This window comes from Cuculus canorus, chromosome 2, assembly GCF_017976375.1.
Source record: "Cuculus canorus isolate bCucCan1 chromosome 2, bCucCan1.pri, whole genome shotgun sequence".
In the NCBI taxonomy this organism is placed as follows: domain Eukaryota; kingdom Metazoa; phylum Chordata; class Aves; order Cuculiformes; family Cuculidae; genus Cuculus; species Cuculus canorus.
This window is the reverse complement of record NC_071402.1, coordinates 73,378,776-73,392,312: the sequence shown is the minus strand read 5'-3', so window position 1 is coordinate 73,392,312 and position 13,537 is coordinate 73,378,776. Positions and strand designations below refer to the sequence as shown.

The 13,537-nt window shown below is 38.2% G+C and overlaps 1 protein-coding gene across 12 annotated transcripts in view; it reads right to left on the bottom strand.

The window, feature by feature from the left end:
• COBL (cordon-bleu WH2 repeat protein) overlaps window positions 1-13,537 on the bottom strand; it is a 212,933-nt gene that overhangs the window by 44,321 nt on the left and 155,075 nt on the right. For 11 of the 12 annotated variants that reach the window (XM_054058712.1, XM_054058708.1, XM_054058703.1 and 8 more), the window contains 2 exons: window positions 7,968-8,106; window positions 4,823-4,993 (listed from right to left, as the gene is read on the bottom strand). In XM_054058712.1, coding sequence (XP_053914687.1) covers window positions 4,823-4,993; window positions 7,968-8,106 — 310 coding nt within the window. The remainder of the gene's footprint in view (window positions 1-4,822; window positions 4,994-7,967; window positions 8,107-13,537) is intronic. The other variant, XM_054058709.1, reaches the window with a different exon arrangement.

Genomic DNA, 13,537 nt, shown 5'->3' with positions numbered 1-13,537 from the left:
TGGGTGTGTGCACTATTGCAACTCATAAAACTTATGTTTATAGTTCAGAATGATTAAAAATACATGCCTTATAGGCCATTCACATAAAGAACTTTTTTCAGCACAAAGTAGTACTTGGTAAGTACAATCCTAGAACTGATATTTTAATTATAAGTCACTGAATATTCCAAATACAACTGTGAAAGGGAGACTTGTGGAACAAGATCTATCTTGAGCAAACAGTGTTCACAGCTTTTGTTACAGAAAGAGAACACACACCTTGATTTCCACAGCATCTCTCCAGTATGAAGATAAAATTACTCACACTACATCAGGATGAAGCCTATGAATTAGTGCACTTGGTACTGGTTCTGAGTATTCCTTTCAGGCTCCTTATAGATACAACAGATCTTTCTGCTTCAATTTTTTTTTCTTCCTCAGCAGCGTGCTTGATAGCCAAAATATAGAAAGAATCTTGCACTTCAACTTGACTAGGCCATACCCAGCTCTAGGTTTGTTCCAAAGGAACAAAACATATGCAATGAAGGAAGAATAGAATGTATTAGAGAATGCAGAATGCTATACCTAAGTTAATAGAAAAAGGAAACAAAAACCCAAGAATGTTTTTAGAAAGTTTTCATTAAATCTTTAGACAGTATTGAAAGTAAGTCATCCCGTCCAAAACAACACACTCCTTGAAACATCAAATCAAATGAAACCATGGCAAAAAATGAAGACAATCTTTTGAAAAAGAACACAAAAATTTATGAATAATCTTTATGAGGCTGACAAATAGATTTATATAACACAGCATTCCGTTCCGGAGCACGTATCTCACAAATGAGGATGAACCACAGCCAAAAATAATCAATAGTAATTAAAAGAGAATGTGCGAGTTCAGAAAGAAAGGAAGCCAAAATCTCAGTCAGAAAAAAAAAAAAATAAAAGGTTCTTTTCCAGCAGGGGAGGAAGGAAGGCAACAGAAGAATCAGAGGCAACAGGAGGTTCAGAGATGTGAAGGTCATAGGAAGAGGCAAGGTCTGTCAGACACGCTTGGTATATGAAGGGAATGATGCACAACAGTAAACTGTTGGGGGAAAAGAGTAAAAGGATAAAATCATGAATATAGTGTAGGTCAGACAGCAGAATGGCTAGCATGCTCAGTAATATTAAAGAATCAGAAGCCCAAAGGAGGTGTAGGTGCATGGGCACATATATTAAAATTCGTAATCCCACAAATGCCCCGAGACTGGCTGCCTGGGTTCATGTGTAAACTAACTCAATACAAAAGCACAAGTCCCACCAATATGCAGCATATCTACGAATTCTACTTTACTTGGCTTGAATTTTAATTCTCCAGAGGGTACAAGATAGATGATGTTGGAGATTCAACTTCATTCTTTAGCCTCAGATCAGGCTGGATGAGTAAGAGGAGTGATGGTGGTTTAAGTCTCCCAAGTCACACTTGCAAGTTCTCTTGCTTTAAAGATCATCTCTTAAGAAAGAAAAGGCGAGGTCGCTTGACAGATACCTTCTGAGACAGTGTACTGTGACTCACCAGCAAAATTTTCTACTCAGTAGCCTGCAGCTCTCAATTAGTTTAGAACCACGTGTAAGAAAAGGTAGTTTCGTCTTTGTGAGTTTTTCTACTTATATTTGTTTTAAGTTAACAAAGTGCAACACTTGGACATCATCCAAGGGGCTGTGAAAAACTAGATATCTATGTAAGGTGACTGAAGAAATATGACCTAATTGCTTGTGAAACTGTCACAGCTTTTGTCATGTGGCTTGTATTAGCTGTTAATAAACATTAAAAAATAAATTTAGAGACAAAGCTCATTTCTGTTCTCCTTGTTCCTTAAAATTAACCTGGTATTATCCATCAACAAGTAGTACAGATGTCATACACAAACCAACTTGGAAATGCTTATACCTACTCCTTCATCCCCTTCAAACTTTCTGGTTTGAAGTAATGATCGATTATTTTGATCTACAGTTAAAACCCAAGATATGTTCAAATCATGATTTCACTTCTTTAAGGACAGAACATTTTCTGAAATTTAAAAATCAGTTGTCACACCCTTATCCAGTTCACTAGTACTTTATCCAGCGTCAGAGTGAAGAATGTAACTTCACGATCTCACTCTACACAATGGTGAATTGCTTATTCTTTTCCAAACAGGTTTTAATATCTTACTGCACTTCTTAATCATAGTTCATAACAAGCCAAGTAAAGGGCTAATCATGGAGGTTCACAGGAATACTGCAGTTTTTCTAGTGAGCAACTTGAAAACATTTCAGGGTCTTATGTTTTAGTTGCTCATCTAGGTGCTGCATACTTTCAATATGTGCTTACTTAACCTGAGGTAAGTAGCACAGAACTTTCTACTGACTCATTTTATAGAGAACTTCACAAGCTATGTCACATAACCAAATGCCATGCAACAGACAATCTCCATTTCTGCACTCCCAAAGCGCAGTCAATGTTAGAATCGCATGCCATGAACAACCTGATCAGTAAAATAAGGAAGGCGAAATGACCCCATGAACATATAATTTCAGGCACACACACAACGTAGAGCTAAGGGTCTACCAGACCAAAATTAAGGTCATGTAATTAGAACAAAAACATTGAAGAGCAAAAACTGTCAGGAACACTCGCACTCGTTTGTGGAAGATATTCTTACCATTTGAGTCAAAAGTGCCTATGTGTCTTACCAAACGCCCTATTCATGAACACCTAAGTCTGGAAAGCCCTGTGAATAGTGATTACCACTATCTATGAAATGAAAATTCCTCAACTTGGATTTCCCAGAGCACAATGGGACAACGGAGTATTTACAGGGAAGGAATTAGGGGTGAGGTATGATGCCTCACAGAAAGTCACAGATTGTAATGAAAAAGAATTTAAAGTCTACACGATCGCAGAATTTTAATGTATGAATGGGAATGCCATCTTGTGAAAGACAAACTGCTGCTGAGAGTGATTTCAGAACAAATATGCCTTTTATCAATAGTTGACATCAGTAGCCTATCCTCTTTCCCACCTTGTTCTATGAGAAAACCCATTTACTGAGGTTAGAGCTAGGAAGATAGAGATTCTTTTTCTTCTTTGAATCTACCGCCCAGATCCTTTTTGCACTGCTTGAGGCATTCTCAGGCAATAAAAACCATCATTGCAAAACACTGCTCTTATACCACTCAATCACTACAACATCTAAGCACCTTTCAGAATAGCATTAAGCAACATAATAAGCATCTGTCCTATGTGCTGCTTTCTCTCATGGGCATATCTATATACATTTCTCTGTGTGAAAGTATACATGTGTCTTTATCTAGGCAGAGCACAGCATAATTATAAGGCTAAACTTGTCCCACTTCAACACTGATGCTTTAAGTCTAAAGTAAGTACCCACTAAGCACTATTCTTTTGCTCTCACTAAACTGAGGATAATAAACGCTCATGCTATGTTCCCATGTATAAGCTTAATCAAATCATTCTGGCTGGAATATTGAGTTTGTTTAAGAGCAAATGATCAGGATGATAAAATCAGAGCTGCATTGATTAAAGGGTATTTGATCACCAAGGTAGATTGGGAAATTATTGCAAAATAACAGTGGTAGAAACTCAAATGAAGCAGAAATATTAATGCAAAGAAGGCCACAACAGAATTTTAATAAAGAAAACACTGCAGGCAAGTTGATGGTATCTAGTAAAAAAAATATATATTATTCTAAGCATAATACGATTTCTGTGCATATGCTGGTAAAAATGAATTAGTGTTAATCCTCAGAAAAATTCAGGTTTTCTGTTACATACATCTCTTTAATTTCCTTCTCTCCCCCTCCAGTAAAATCCTCAGCACAGATTTAAAAAATAATGCTTTAGATGTAGCTGGTATCCCACAGCAAACACACCAATATTAATGTATCAGAGTAACTGCTACCTGCAGAATAATTTTGGTAAAGAAACTGTCCTGGAAAAAGATCTTTTGTAAAATTAGCAGGTAATGGAGACATTTCTTTATCCCATGGTTAGGACATACTCTCCTAAAGCTCTAAAGGAAGCGCGTTGCTAAGACGCCATAACATGCAGAGCACTGACGTCTTTGCAGGACCTACATGGGTGTGCAGGGCAAGCCCACAGGGAACATAATACATGATCAAAGACTTGGACTGTGTACCAAGATTTAAAGACAGTCAATGGATAAGCATGAAAAAGTAGCATGAAAACACGCTTTTCACAAATAAACAAGGGTGTGGAAAATATTCTATTTCTTTTGTCTGATAACTGTTAGGCCCCAAGGGGAAGAGCAGACAAAGGACTATCCAGAGACAGATAGCAAGATGTACGCATTCGGATAGGAAGGTCTTTAACAATATACAGATCCTGTAAATGTTTTAATCTTCCTAAGGGGAACACTCTGCAGTCCTCAACTTAGAATGATAGACCTATTGACTCTCCAAGAAATTTGTCTCTCAAGACCAGTCTCTCAAGACAGAAAAAAACATTAGTACAGAACATGGAGAATTAATACAGGAGAACATATTTTTTTTGCTTTTAGCTGCACAAAGTCACAAGGTTTGATGGTTATTTTTAAATGCTTCCATACAATGGTCAGGTTTCACCTGCAACACTGTCTCCAAACAAGTGTTTTGTTTACTTTATATTAATTAGTTACACTGCATTGGACATTTTAAAAGACAACAGGCTGGAAAATTGGAAAAAAGTGAAAACACAGACATGCATGTCTACAGAGCAGAGAGGAAAGTCTGGAAAAGCTACCCCTGAGAGTAACCATCAAAAGAGTTGAAATGCAAATACATATATTTTCAAACATACGTTTAGGTATGAGCTCTGTTGGTGCTGTAACATCTGCTTCTTTGTAACAGACTGTAGGATCCACAATGTCTCTGTCAGGAGGAGGGTAAGGTGGGGGTGGGGGAATCACTAACTGGGGTGGACCACGAATGGTGCCTCTAGGAGGCTTTTGTGGCATCTGCCGTCCATCACCTATAGGGGGATCAATTATTCGTTACTTCATTGTCAAGATAATGGTTGCTCTGTTTACTGTTATATTTTAAACATACATTGATTTTCCCTTACCCACATCCAAAATCTACTTGGATCTCATTTTGCTCTTATTTACTCCCAAATAATTAAGGGAGAAGGAAAAGATAGGTCGTTCTTAAGCCAACAGCAACAGGACCAGGATTGTGCCCAGCAGACACCTGTCCATCACAGCTAACAGTTAAAATCACCAGTTTTGACAGACATAAGGAAGGAGGAAAAAAAGTTTCATTTTTAGAAAAAAAAAACTTTAAAAAACCTATGTAAGGAAATATGAAAAACGTCTTGTATTTTTACCTGCTGAAGTGCCAAACTGCCTAAATTTGTTGACCTCTAGGATACTTTACATGACTATCTTCCTGACTCTTTGAGAGAAAGAGGAAAATGCCTCAGGACAATATTTCGAAGCGTGTCTCCTCGCAGGTTTTTCTTTTCTCTATCTGAGTAGGTCTTTTATTATTTTGACATTGTGGAGAAGCAGATGATTAAGCCATTTTTTTTTTTAAACAGGGTTTTACTTTACCAAAGGAAATGCTCATAACTTTTGTCAGCAGCTATTTCAATGCTATGTGCAATTACTAAATAATTACAGGCACCTTTGCGCTACACTCTGTTCACTATTTGCAAAGTCAAAAAGCTGCTATCAGTTTGTAGTGGTAGTGTACAGACCTCGAGCTACTGCAGTTTGGAAAATCCTTAGAAGCCAAAGGTTCACTGAGGATCCATGACTACCTGCTCATTCTGCTATCCCACCCTGCCTTAAGCATCTGCTGCGGTCACTGCTGAAGACAATCCTGGCAGAGAAGAACCTCTTGTCTTATCCATTCTGATCATTCCTATACTCCTAGGCTCATGGTCTGGTGCTGCTGAGAAGGAAAGTAGCACCAAGACAGGGAAAAAAAAAATTAAACCATTATGATTTTTCACGTAGGAGTCAATAGCTTCCAGAGAATCAAGACATAATCTAATACTGGCAAATGTACATATCCTTTTTCACGGCTTTGATAAAACTGGGCACAATACTTAGGGTCAGATAAGGGACTCAGTATTGAATATTGAAGTGCATTTGCCAGTTTGAGACCACTTTTGATAGGATATTTTGATAGGATTCATGTAGCTATTTTGGGAGATACATAGGTAGCTTTAATCCTTTTTCCGTCATGTGGCTGCTGATTTCTTGCAGTATGCTTTTCCCCTTACTACAGTCTTGCTGTTTTCACAGCTTCTCTCTCTTGCTTTGAGAGCCATCTGTGCTTTCTCATAGTTTTCTTGCAAGGGCCCAGAAGAGAGGCTGTTTTACCAACCTTACCTTGCTGTGACGTTTTTTCATGTTAATGAATGCTTTCATTCAAGAAAGTAGCCGAAAATGAAAAGCACTGAAGACAGGGCTACTCTAGCATGAGTTTTTTGTTGGTGTAAATTAATAAGCCTCCATTAATATAAATGATACTACAGAATCCTACAGCAGGAGACTTTGACCACCAAGCACTTATGTATACAGTAGTGAACAGACTAGAAGCGGCTGTACTCTGCTTTATTTAATGTTACATTCTGTGCACTGATAGAAAACACAATGAATACTCGGAAAATGTTAAAGTACCAAATGTCATCAATAAGTGACCAGCAGCAGGGCAGAGCATGAGGAGGGACAGACTGTGACATCTGCAATGGTTAAAAGTAAGGCAATTTGCTGAAAACTCCTGTATTATATGGCACAATGATAACATTCCCCTTAACGGGCTTAAATAAGAGATGTCAATAGAGTCGAACATGTCACAAGATAATGGACTCCTGCTGCTACATAAATGCTGAGGCACTAAATGTGAAGCATTTACTGAAAATAAATGCTGGAACAAAGCCAAGAGGTTTCTTTCTAAACTGTGAGGCATTTGTAATGTAAGCAATTATCTATGACAGGATGTCATATCTGCATGTCTTAAGCTCTTTATGAAACATGAGGTCAAAGGCATGAACTGAAGTGCCCTGAGTGCATTACCGCACTTGAAGAATGATTCTCTTAATGTATTGAAAAAACAAATTCCAATATCGGGGGTTATTATCTCATATCTTTACCCATCATAAAATCACTTTGTTTGCTCAAAGTATAATCTTGGGGTCCTCACTCAGGCAAATCTCCCACCGATCTGAATAAGCTAGCAGTCAGATAACAACAGAGGTCTGGGAGAATATTTTTCAGTCTTCCTGTATGACAGTGAATGTGGTGTCACATACAGCTGAAGACTGAAGTTTCTTTTGTTGTCTCCAGTTACATAGAACATCCCTTTGAGAGCACCATTTCTTTTCTTCTTTGATTGGCTAAAGACTCAAGAGAGATTGATTTGTAACAAAACTGAAGACTAAATTCAAAAGAAAAACTTCACTGAATACGGTCAGTTGATGTTGAACTACTGGAGCACTACAGGAAAAGAAAACATCTTGAAGCTTTAGCAACATGAGGAGATACTGAATTACCTTGACTGTGCTCCAGTTCTAGCAGAAACTCATGGCTTCAGATGCCATTCAGTATTGCCTAGCCTATCTTCATTTACTAGCATTTCCATTTACTATTTGTGTATTTCCATTTACTAGCAAAACCACCATGAGAGTGAAGGTGCAGAATATGCCCAGTGCTAGTGTTTTTAGATACCCAGCTTGTACCAAACATTCAAATGTTGAAGAACTCATTCAAAGATGAGTATTATCTACCTTTTACTATACTACTCTGAATGGTGCCATTAAAAGAAGAGGTAATATAGAAAAACTGATTTCCAGACTTTCATTCTGCAAACAAATGCATTTTTCCTCAGAAGTTACATAAGTTTCTGAACTCACAGCAAAACAGAATTAAGGAAACTCCAAACAGTGAGCCCTGCAAGCACATGCACAGAATTACACAGGAGAAAAGAATGTCCCTCACCCATTGTGCTCTTCCTCTTGTCTTCCCTCTCTTCTGACCTGTATGGCATGGCAGGAGTGGGTGGAGCAGATGCAACTGGTGGAAGAGGGGCACGTCTCTTCTTTTTCCGCAGATCATTTAGGGATGCTCCTTGCGAAATCTAGCCAAGTTGAAAAATAGGCACAGTTTAGGATAAGTTTTGTTGATATCGCAAACTGTCAGTAACAAAAACCCCCATGATTGTCAAATAACCTAATTTCTCAGAACAGTATATTTATAATGAGCATTTATTATGGCAACAAAAGATTAAAGAAACAGATTAGAAGAGATACAGTAATACTGCACCTAGAGAAGGAAAGGCACAAGAAATACTGATGAATGTCACAGGAGAAATACCAGTCTGGTAGACATTTCACGTTTTTGGTAAAAGGGAACAAGAGAGCACAACACTCAGCAATGCACACTGTGACACTACAAGCGTTGTTAAGCTTGAGCCACAGCATGATCTTGTTTTTCCATTGGTTTCTTCAGGCCTTAAATTACGGTTAAATACTCCAATCACTATGTGTACGGAATCAACTCTCTTTTGTTTCTTCGATTTTCCTCTGAAATTCTTGTTTAAGGACTTTTGAGAGAAGAATCAGAACTGAAAGTCTACTTTTATGATGATATGAGATCATACTGCACTCTATTTATGTCTACTGGACTTCACAGACATAGTTTTGAAGATCTGTAACACCCCGGCTTCCAATAATTACAACATGCTGGTTGGCAAGACAAGAATTCATTGCTGTTGAAATATTTTATTACAACTGACTTGTGTTTTACTGGGTTGCATAATATTTTCTGCAGCTTGTTGGAATTTAGTTCTATTTCCTTTCTATTGAAAAACAATAATAATAAAACCAAAACCACGTAGGAAGATCCATTGAATTTTTATATTTGAAAGGTCCTGACAACACTAAACAGAACCAGGCTTGGCTGAGGCAGAGGATAATGGGAGCTGCCCACTCAGGGCATGCTTTGGCATTCCTCAGTCCTCACATGCATCATTTCACTGCTCTGTCCACCCGGATACTCCCCATAGCTGGAGATATCTAATATACAGAACTGCCTGGTGCTTTTCTAACATTTCAAAGGCCTGAACAACAACAGCAATAATAAAAATAATTCCTTTAATCCAGAGGATTAATAAACCCTTAAAATACATTTGTTGTGGGAGCTTTCATTAACCAAATGGCAGCTTCACACTGCTCAAAGCTATTACCAGAGTTCAGAGGAAAGGCACTCATTTAGATGTGTCCTTTCCTACGTTGAGTGAAAACTGAGAATAAATGGATTTTACAGAGTAGCACATGAATAGAGCCTCCCTCAGTTGGTCTTCCTTTTTAAAAGCACTCAGGAGGGTCTTAGGTTATTAAAAACAAACATTCAGTTCCCACCTTCCAGGATAATGTTTTAATTGCTGTGCCACATGACAACTGGACACTCTCCACCCCTTCTTGGTGAACCTGAATCCTGCACATGTAGTAACTTCATAGTAACTATGCTAGACACAAAGCATATTAACCAGGATGAGCTGCAGCTTTGTAGGAAACAGTTACTATAAGGTGGAGGTGATGGAGGGTGGGAAAGAAAGATGCCCTGCTCTTGCCTCCTACTGCCATGGATTATTTCTCCATTTTTCATTGCATGTCCACTGGATACAGCACATGACTAAAGCCAGGGAGATCAATCTAGATAATCTTAGACATAATAAATGGGCAAGAAAGTTAACAGCGACTAGTGATTTTGCAGACTTCAATTTTGGTTACCAAACTTCATGGCATTCGAAAAATTAGACTTATACCCAGAAAAGAGCACCAGGTCAAACACTCAGGAGTGGATACAGCAAAATTTTAGAGCTCCTTTGAAGAACTTTTTCCTGAAGCTATGGTATTACTCTATACTGAGACAGAGCACCTCTTCTGATGAAGAAACTGCCTGTCAGTGGTAGGAACCGACTGCAATTGACTGAAGTTGAATCTCATCCCTGCACCCCTCAAATTCTTATAGAACCAGAACGCCCAATGTTGAGTTGACCCTGGGAAACTATTCAGTGCAAAAGATTCATCAGGCATTGATTACAGAGGAGGAATTACATGGAGGACAGCTACCTAATGCCACGTTCTTCTTCGTGACTATTTGGAGAAATCGGCAAAAACACACTTGGGGAAAAAAACCCACATTCTTCTCCACTGCATTTTAAATAACTAAAGATATGTGAGCGTTTAATACTGTACTGTTATTCTTCAGGACACCGCCTTAAACAATGAGAAACTTATCAAAGCAGGGGCTTTGATTAATTTGATTATAGTCCTCAAAATTCAGTAGCTGTGAAGAACTTGAATCATCTGGGAGACAGCATCTGAACTTCCCCAACACTTTACAAGCATAAGTCATGATGTTTGCAGTTATTTAATGAAATTTTTGCAGCTTTCACATTGACTCTTATCTCTCCAGACAGAAAGGTCATTTCACTTCAGGACAAAAAATGGACGGACCAGTGATTTAAAAGAAAAGTCTAGGAAATCTTAAGAGTCAAGGGAGAAAGTAAGGAAATGTGTGTTTCCACTTGAAATAGTAGAGTTCACTAACCACCCTTCCCCAAGTACCGGATGAGTGAAGAATGTCTGGTACAGTAAAATTCCTCAAAGACATAACTACTTTACTAAGAATAAAGGATCTCTGTAAGAAGCCGGCTTATCTTTTTCAGTTCTATGCATTCTTATTTAGTTGAACATTAGATAGATGTATGGTTGAACACACTGCTACAGCTAAAGAAAAAGCTAGAAAATAGCTAGTGCTCAACTGCAACAATAACACAAATTTAGTCAAATACACGCACAAAAATGCTTTTATTATAATGCCAGCTAACTGCATAACACCATAAAGAAGATGAAAAGCTTGTTTAAAGCCAGCCACACCACAATGCACATAGAAAGCAACTAGTTCAAGAAGTCATAAAAACTGTTAAAAGTCGTTCTTTAATGCCAATCTTGGTAAACCTATGAGGCTAAACAGAAATGGAAAAAACACAAAAACCACTCTGTTTCTTTCTTGCAATTGTATATACCAAAATCATAGAACTTGAAAGCAATTTGTTATGGCTGGCTGCTTCTTTAAAAAGGAAATCAAGCCTTAACAACATTATCTAAATAATTTCCCATCCAAATTTTGTTACAGGAGCTTCCTGAGTATTTCCTTATCTTAGCACTAGCGCTTCACCTATGTAGCACTCGTAACTAGAACGAATTACTAGGTCAGCTCTGTTATGCAACAAATACATAGTTTTTAAAGATGTTAGTAAGTATTCTCTGACTACAGTTAATGAATAAAGTGGATGAAAAGGACCTACATCTGACAGATAGTGCCGCCTCATACTGATGAGATCACATACGATGCAAAAACCAATTTTCCATTAAATTCATGTCATGGCTCACATGTTGTTTGAAAAAATCTTCCAATATTGCAGACAAAATATGTGATGTATGTCCTGAATGTATTTTCCTTTGGTGAAAGCTAAGCATCTTTATTAAAATTTGAAGGTTTTAGATAAGAGTTTGGAATATATTTATAGTGTAATAACAATGTCATTGGGAGGTTCTGTGTCAAAACTGTGTAAGAGTCCCACAAGGCTAATGCTTGAAATTTTCCATTTGTAGCGTTTGGAAGTTACTTGTAAGAGGTCTGTGGATGCAGTTAAGAGTAGATGTGTAAAATGAGTCTGAGCTTCCTCATGCATAAGAGTCCAGTATTTTCTTTAGGTTGGGTTGCACTGAATATGAATTAATGAAAAGTATTAAGGGAGGCCCAAGGAACAAAAGCAACCAGCACCAAAAAATCACGAACCATTCAAAGACAAGGAGGTTCTCAGATAAATTTCCAATGAGAGCTCCACTTCTTTGCCTTATCTTGCCTGTCCTCTACTCACAGGTCAGATACTGGTTTTGTATTCATCTACCATTCACTATTAATCTTTCCAACCGAAATATCTATATCAGTACTTGCTAAGTTACCTGGCAAATGTCACCTTTCTTCTATTCACAGACTGAGCTAGGCCTACATTCACTGCAGGTTTACTACTCCCAAAACCGGAACTCCTTCTGTAAACCAGAAACTATACCATTAATTTTTGCTCCCCTGTGTCTCAGTATTTACCAACATTTGCAAACCACTTGATGATACTAACTATACATCTGTTGTCTGAATCGCTACTTTGGCCAAGAAGGAAATCTCACTCTACTGCCTCCATAGACAGATTAAAGACTCTACAATAAAATACTCAGAGAGCTACACATACCCAAGTCTGTTCTGTTACAGACAGCCCACACACTGTTGCTGTAGATCGTAGAGAAAAATGGCTTAATGCAACCTTGGAAAGTTAAATAACAAAGCACTGTAATGTTGTGATTATTGTCATTATATCTTGAGTAGAAAAGAACCTTCCAACTATGAAGGTCTTCCAAAATAACGATACAGCCAGGTAAAAATATTTAACCTAACACTAGAAGTCCAGCTGGATTTTTTGGGCTTGCAGGAAAGATATCAAATAACTTCTACAACTATACCAAATAGCTCGTGTTACTCTGGACACACAAGTCTCACACAGAACAAGTTTAGATAGGAGATTCCCAAGCTACTGCCAACATGAGCTGAAATCCACAATGATAACAACCAACTAAGTTTTCAAGCAGGACAATGCCATTCTGTATCATGGTGCCTCCTCTTGACTTCGAAGTTCTGCATCATACTTGTACCGTGTTTGGCCCACATGATGGCTGCACCCCAGCCATACTCATGGCTTCAGCCTCTGAGATGCTTTGCTGCTAGAAGTGTTCAGGAGCTGTATTTAGTGGGAAGTGTATATTGGATGTTGAAGGCCTCTTTGGTGCCTTGCAGGAACTACTGCCTTTCAAGCAACACATTTTGACCAATAGTTAAACAGCTGAGGAGGACTGGATACTCTTTGAGGGCTACTGTCTTGGAACACATAGACCAGGCGAATGAGCCATGTTTTCTTTCTTTTCCTAAAACTGACAGGGAGAAGAGTGGACATACAAGAGACACCTGCTTTGTACAGGACTGAGAAAGAGCATAGAAAAAAGGTGGGTGATCTCAGCTCAGAAACAGTACTAAAAACACAAGTAGGAAAGAACAACTTAAAAATTGCCATGGGAAGACTCCACTTGAGTGGTACACTAAAAGCACACAGAACCCTCTTGAGTTACCTGAAATAGGTTTTCCCTGAAGAACTGCAAGTTTCTGTTTCAGCTGGTGTCCACACCTACAGGAGAAAGCCCAGATGACTGATAGACAGGTCTAAACGGTTCTAACTGTGCCTTCATGGAAAACCCCTTGGTGCATCTAGTCAATATGTGATTGAGATATTAAAAGAAGTGCATAGTTTGTATTTTGTAATCCAAACCACTCTTGACAATGTTTTCAAAAACCTTTCAGAATCCTTACAAAAAACATTTGTCTTATGGCAATAGATTTTTCCTTTTACTCTTAGTACTATTGTTTTGCCATAGCAAAAACAGAACCTCAAA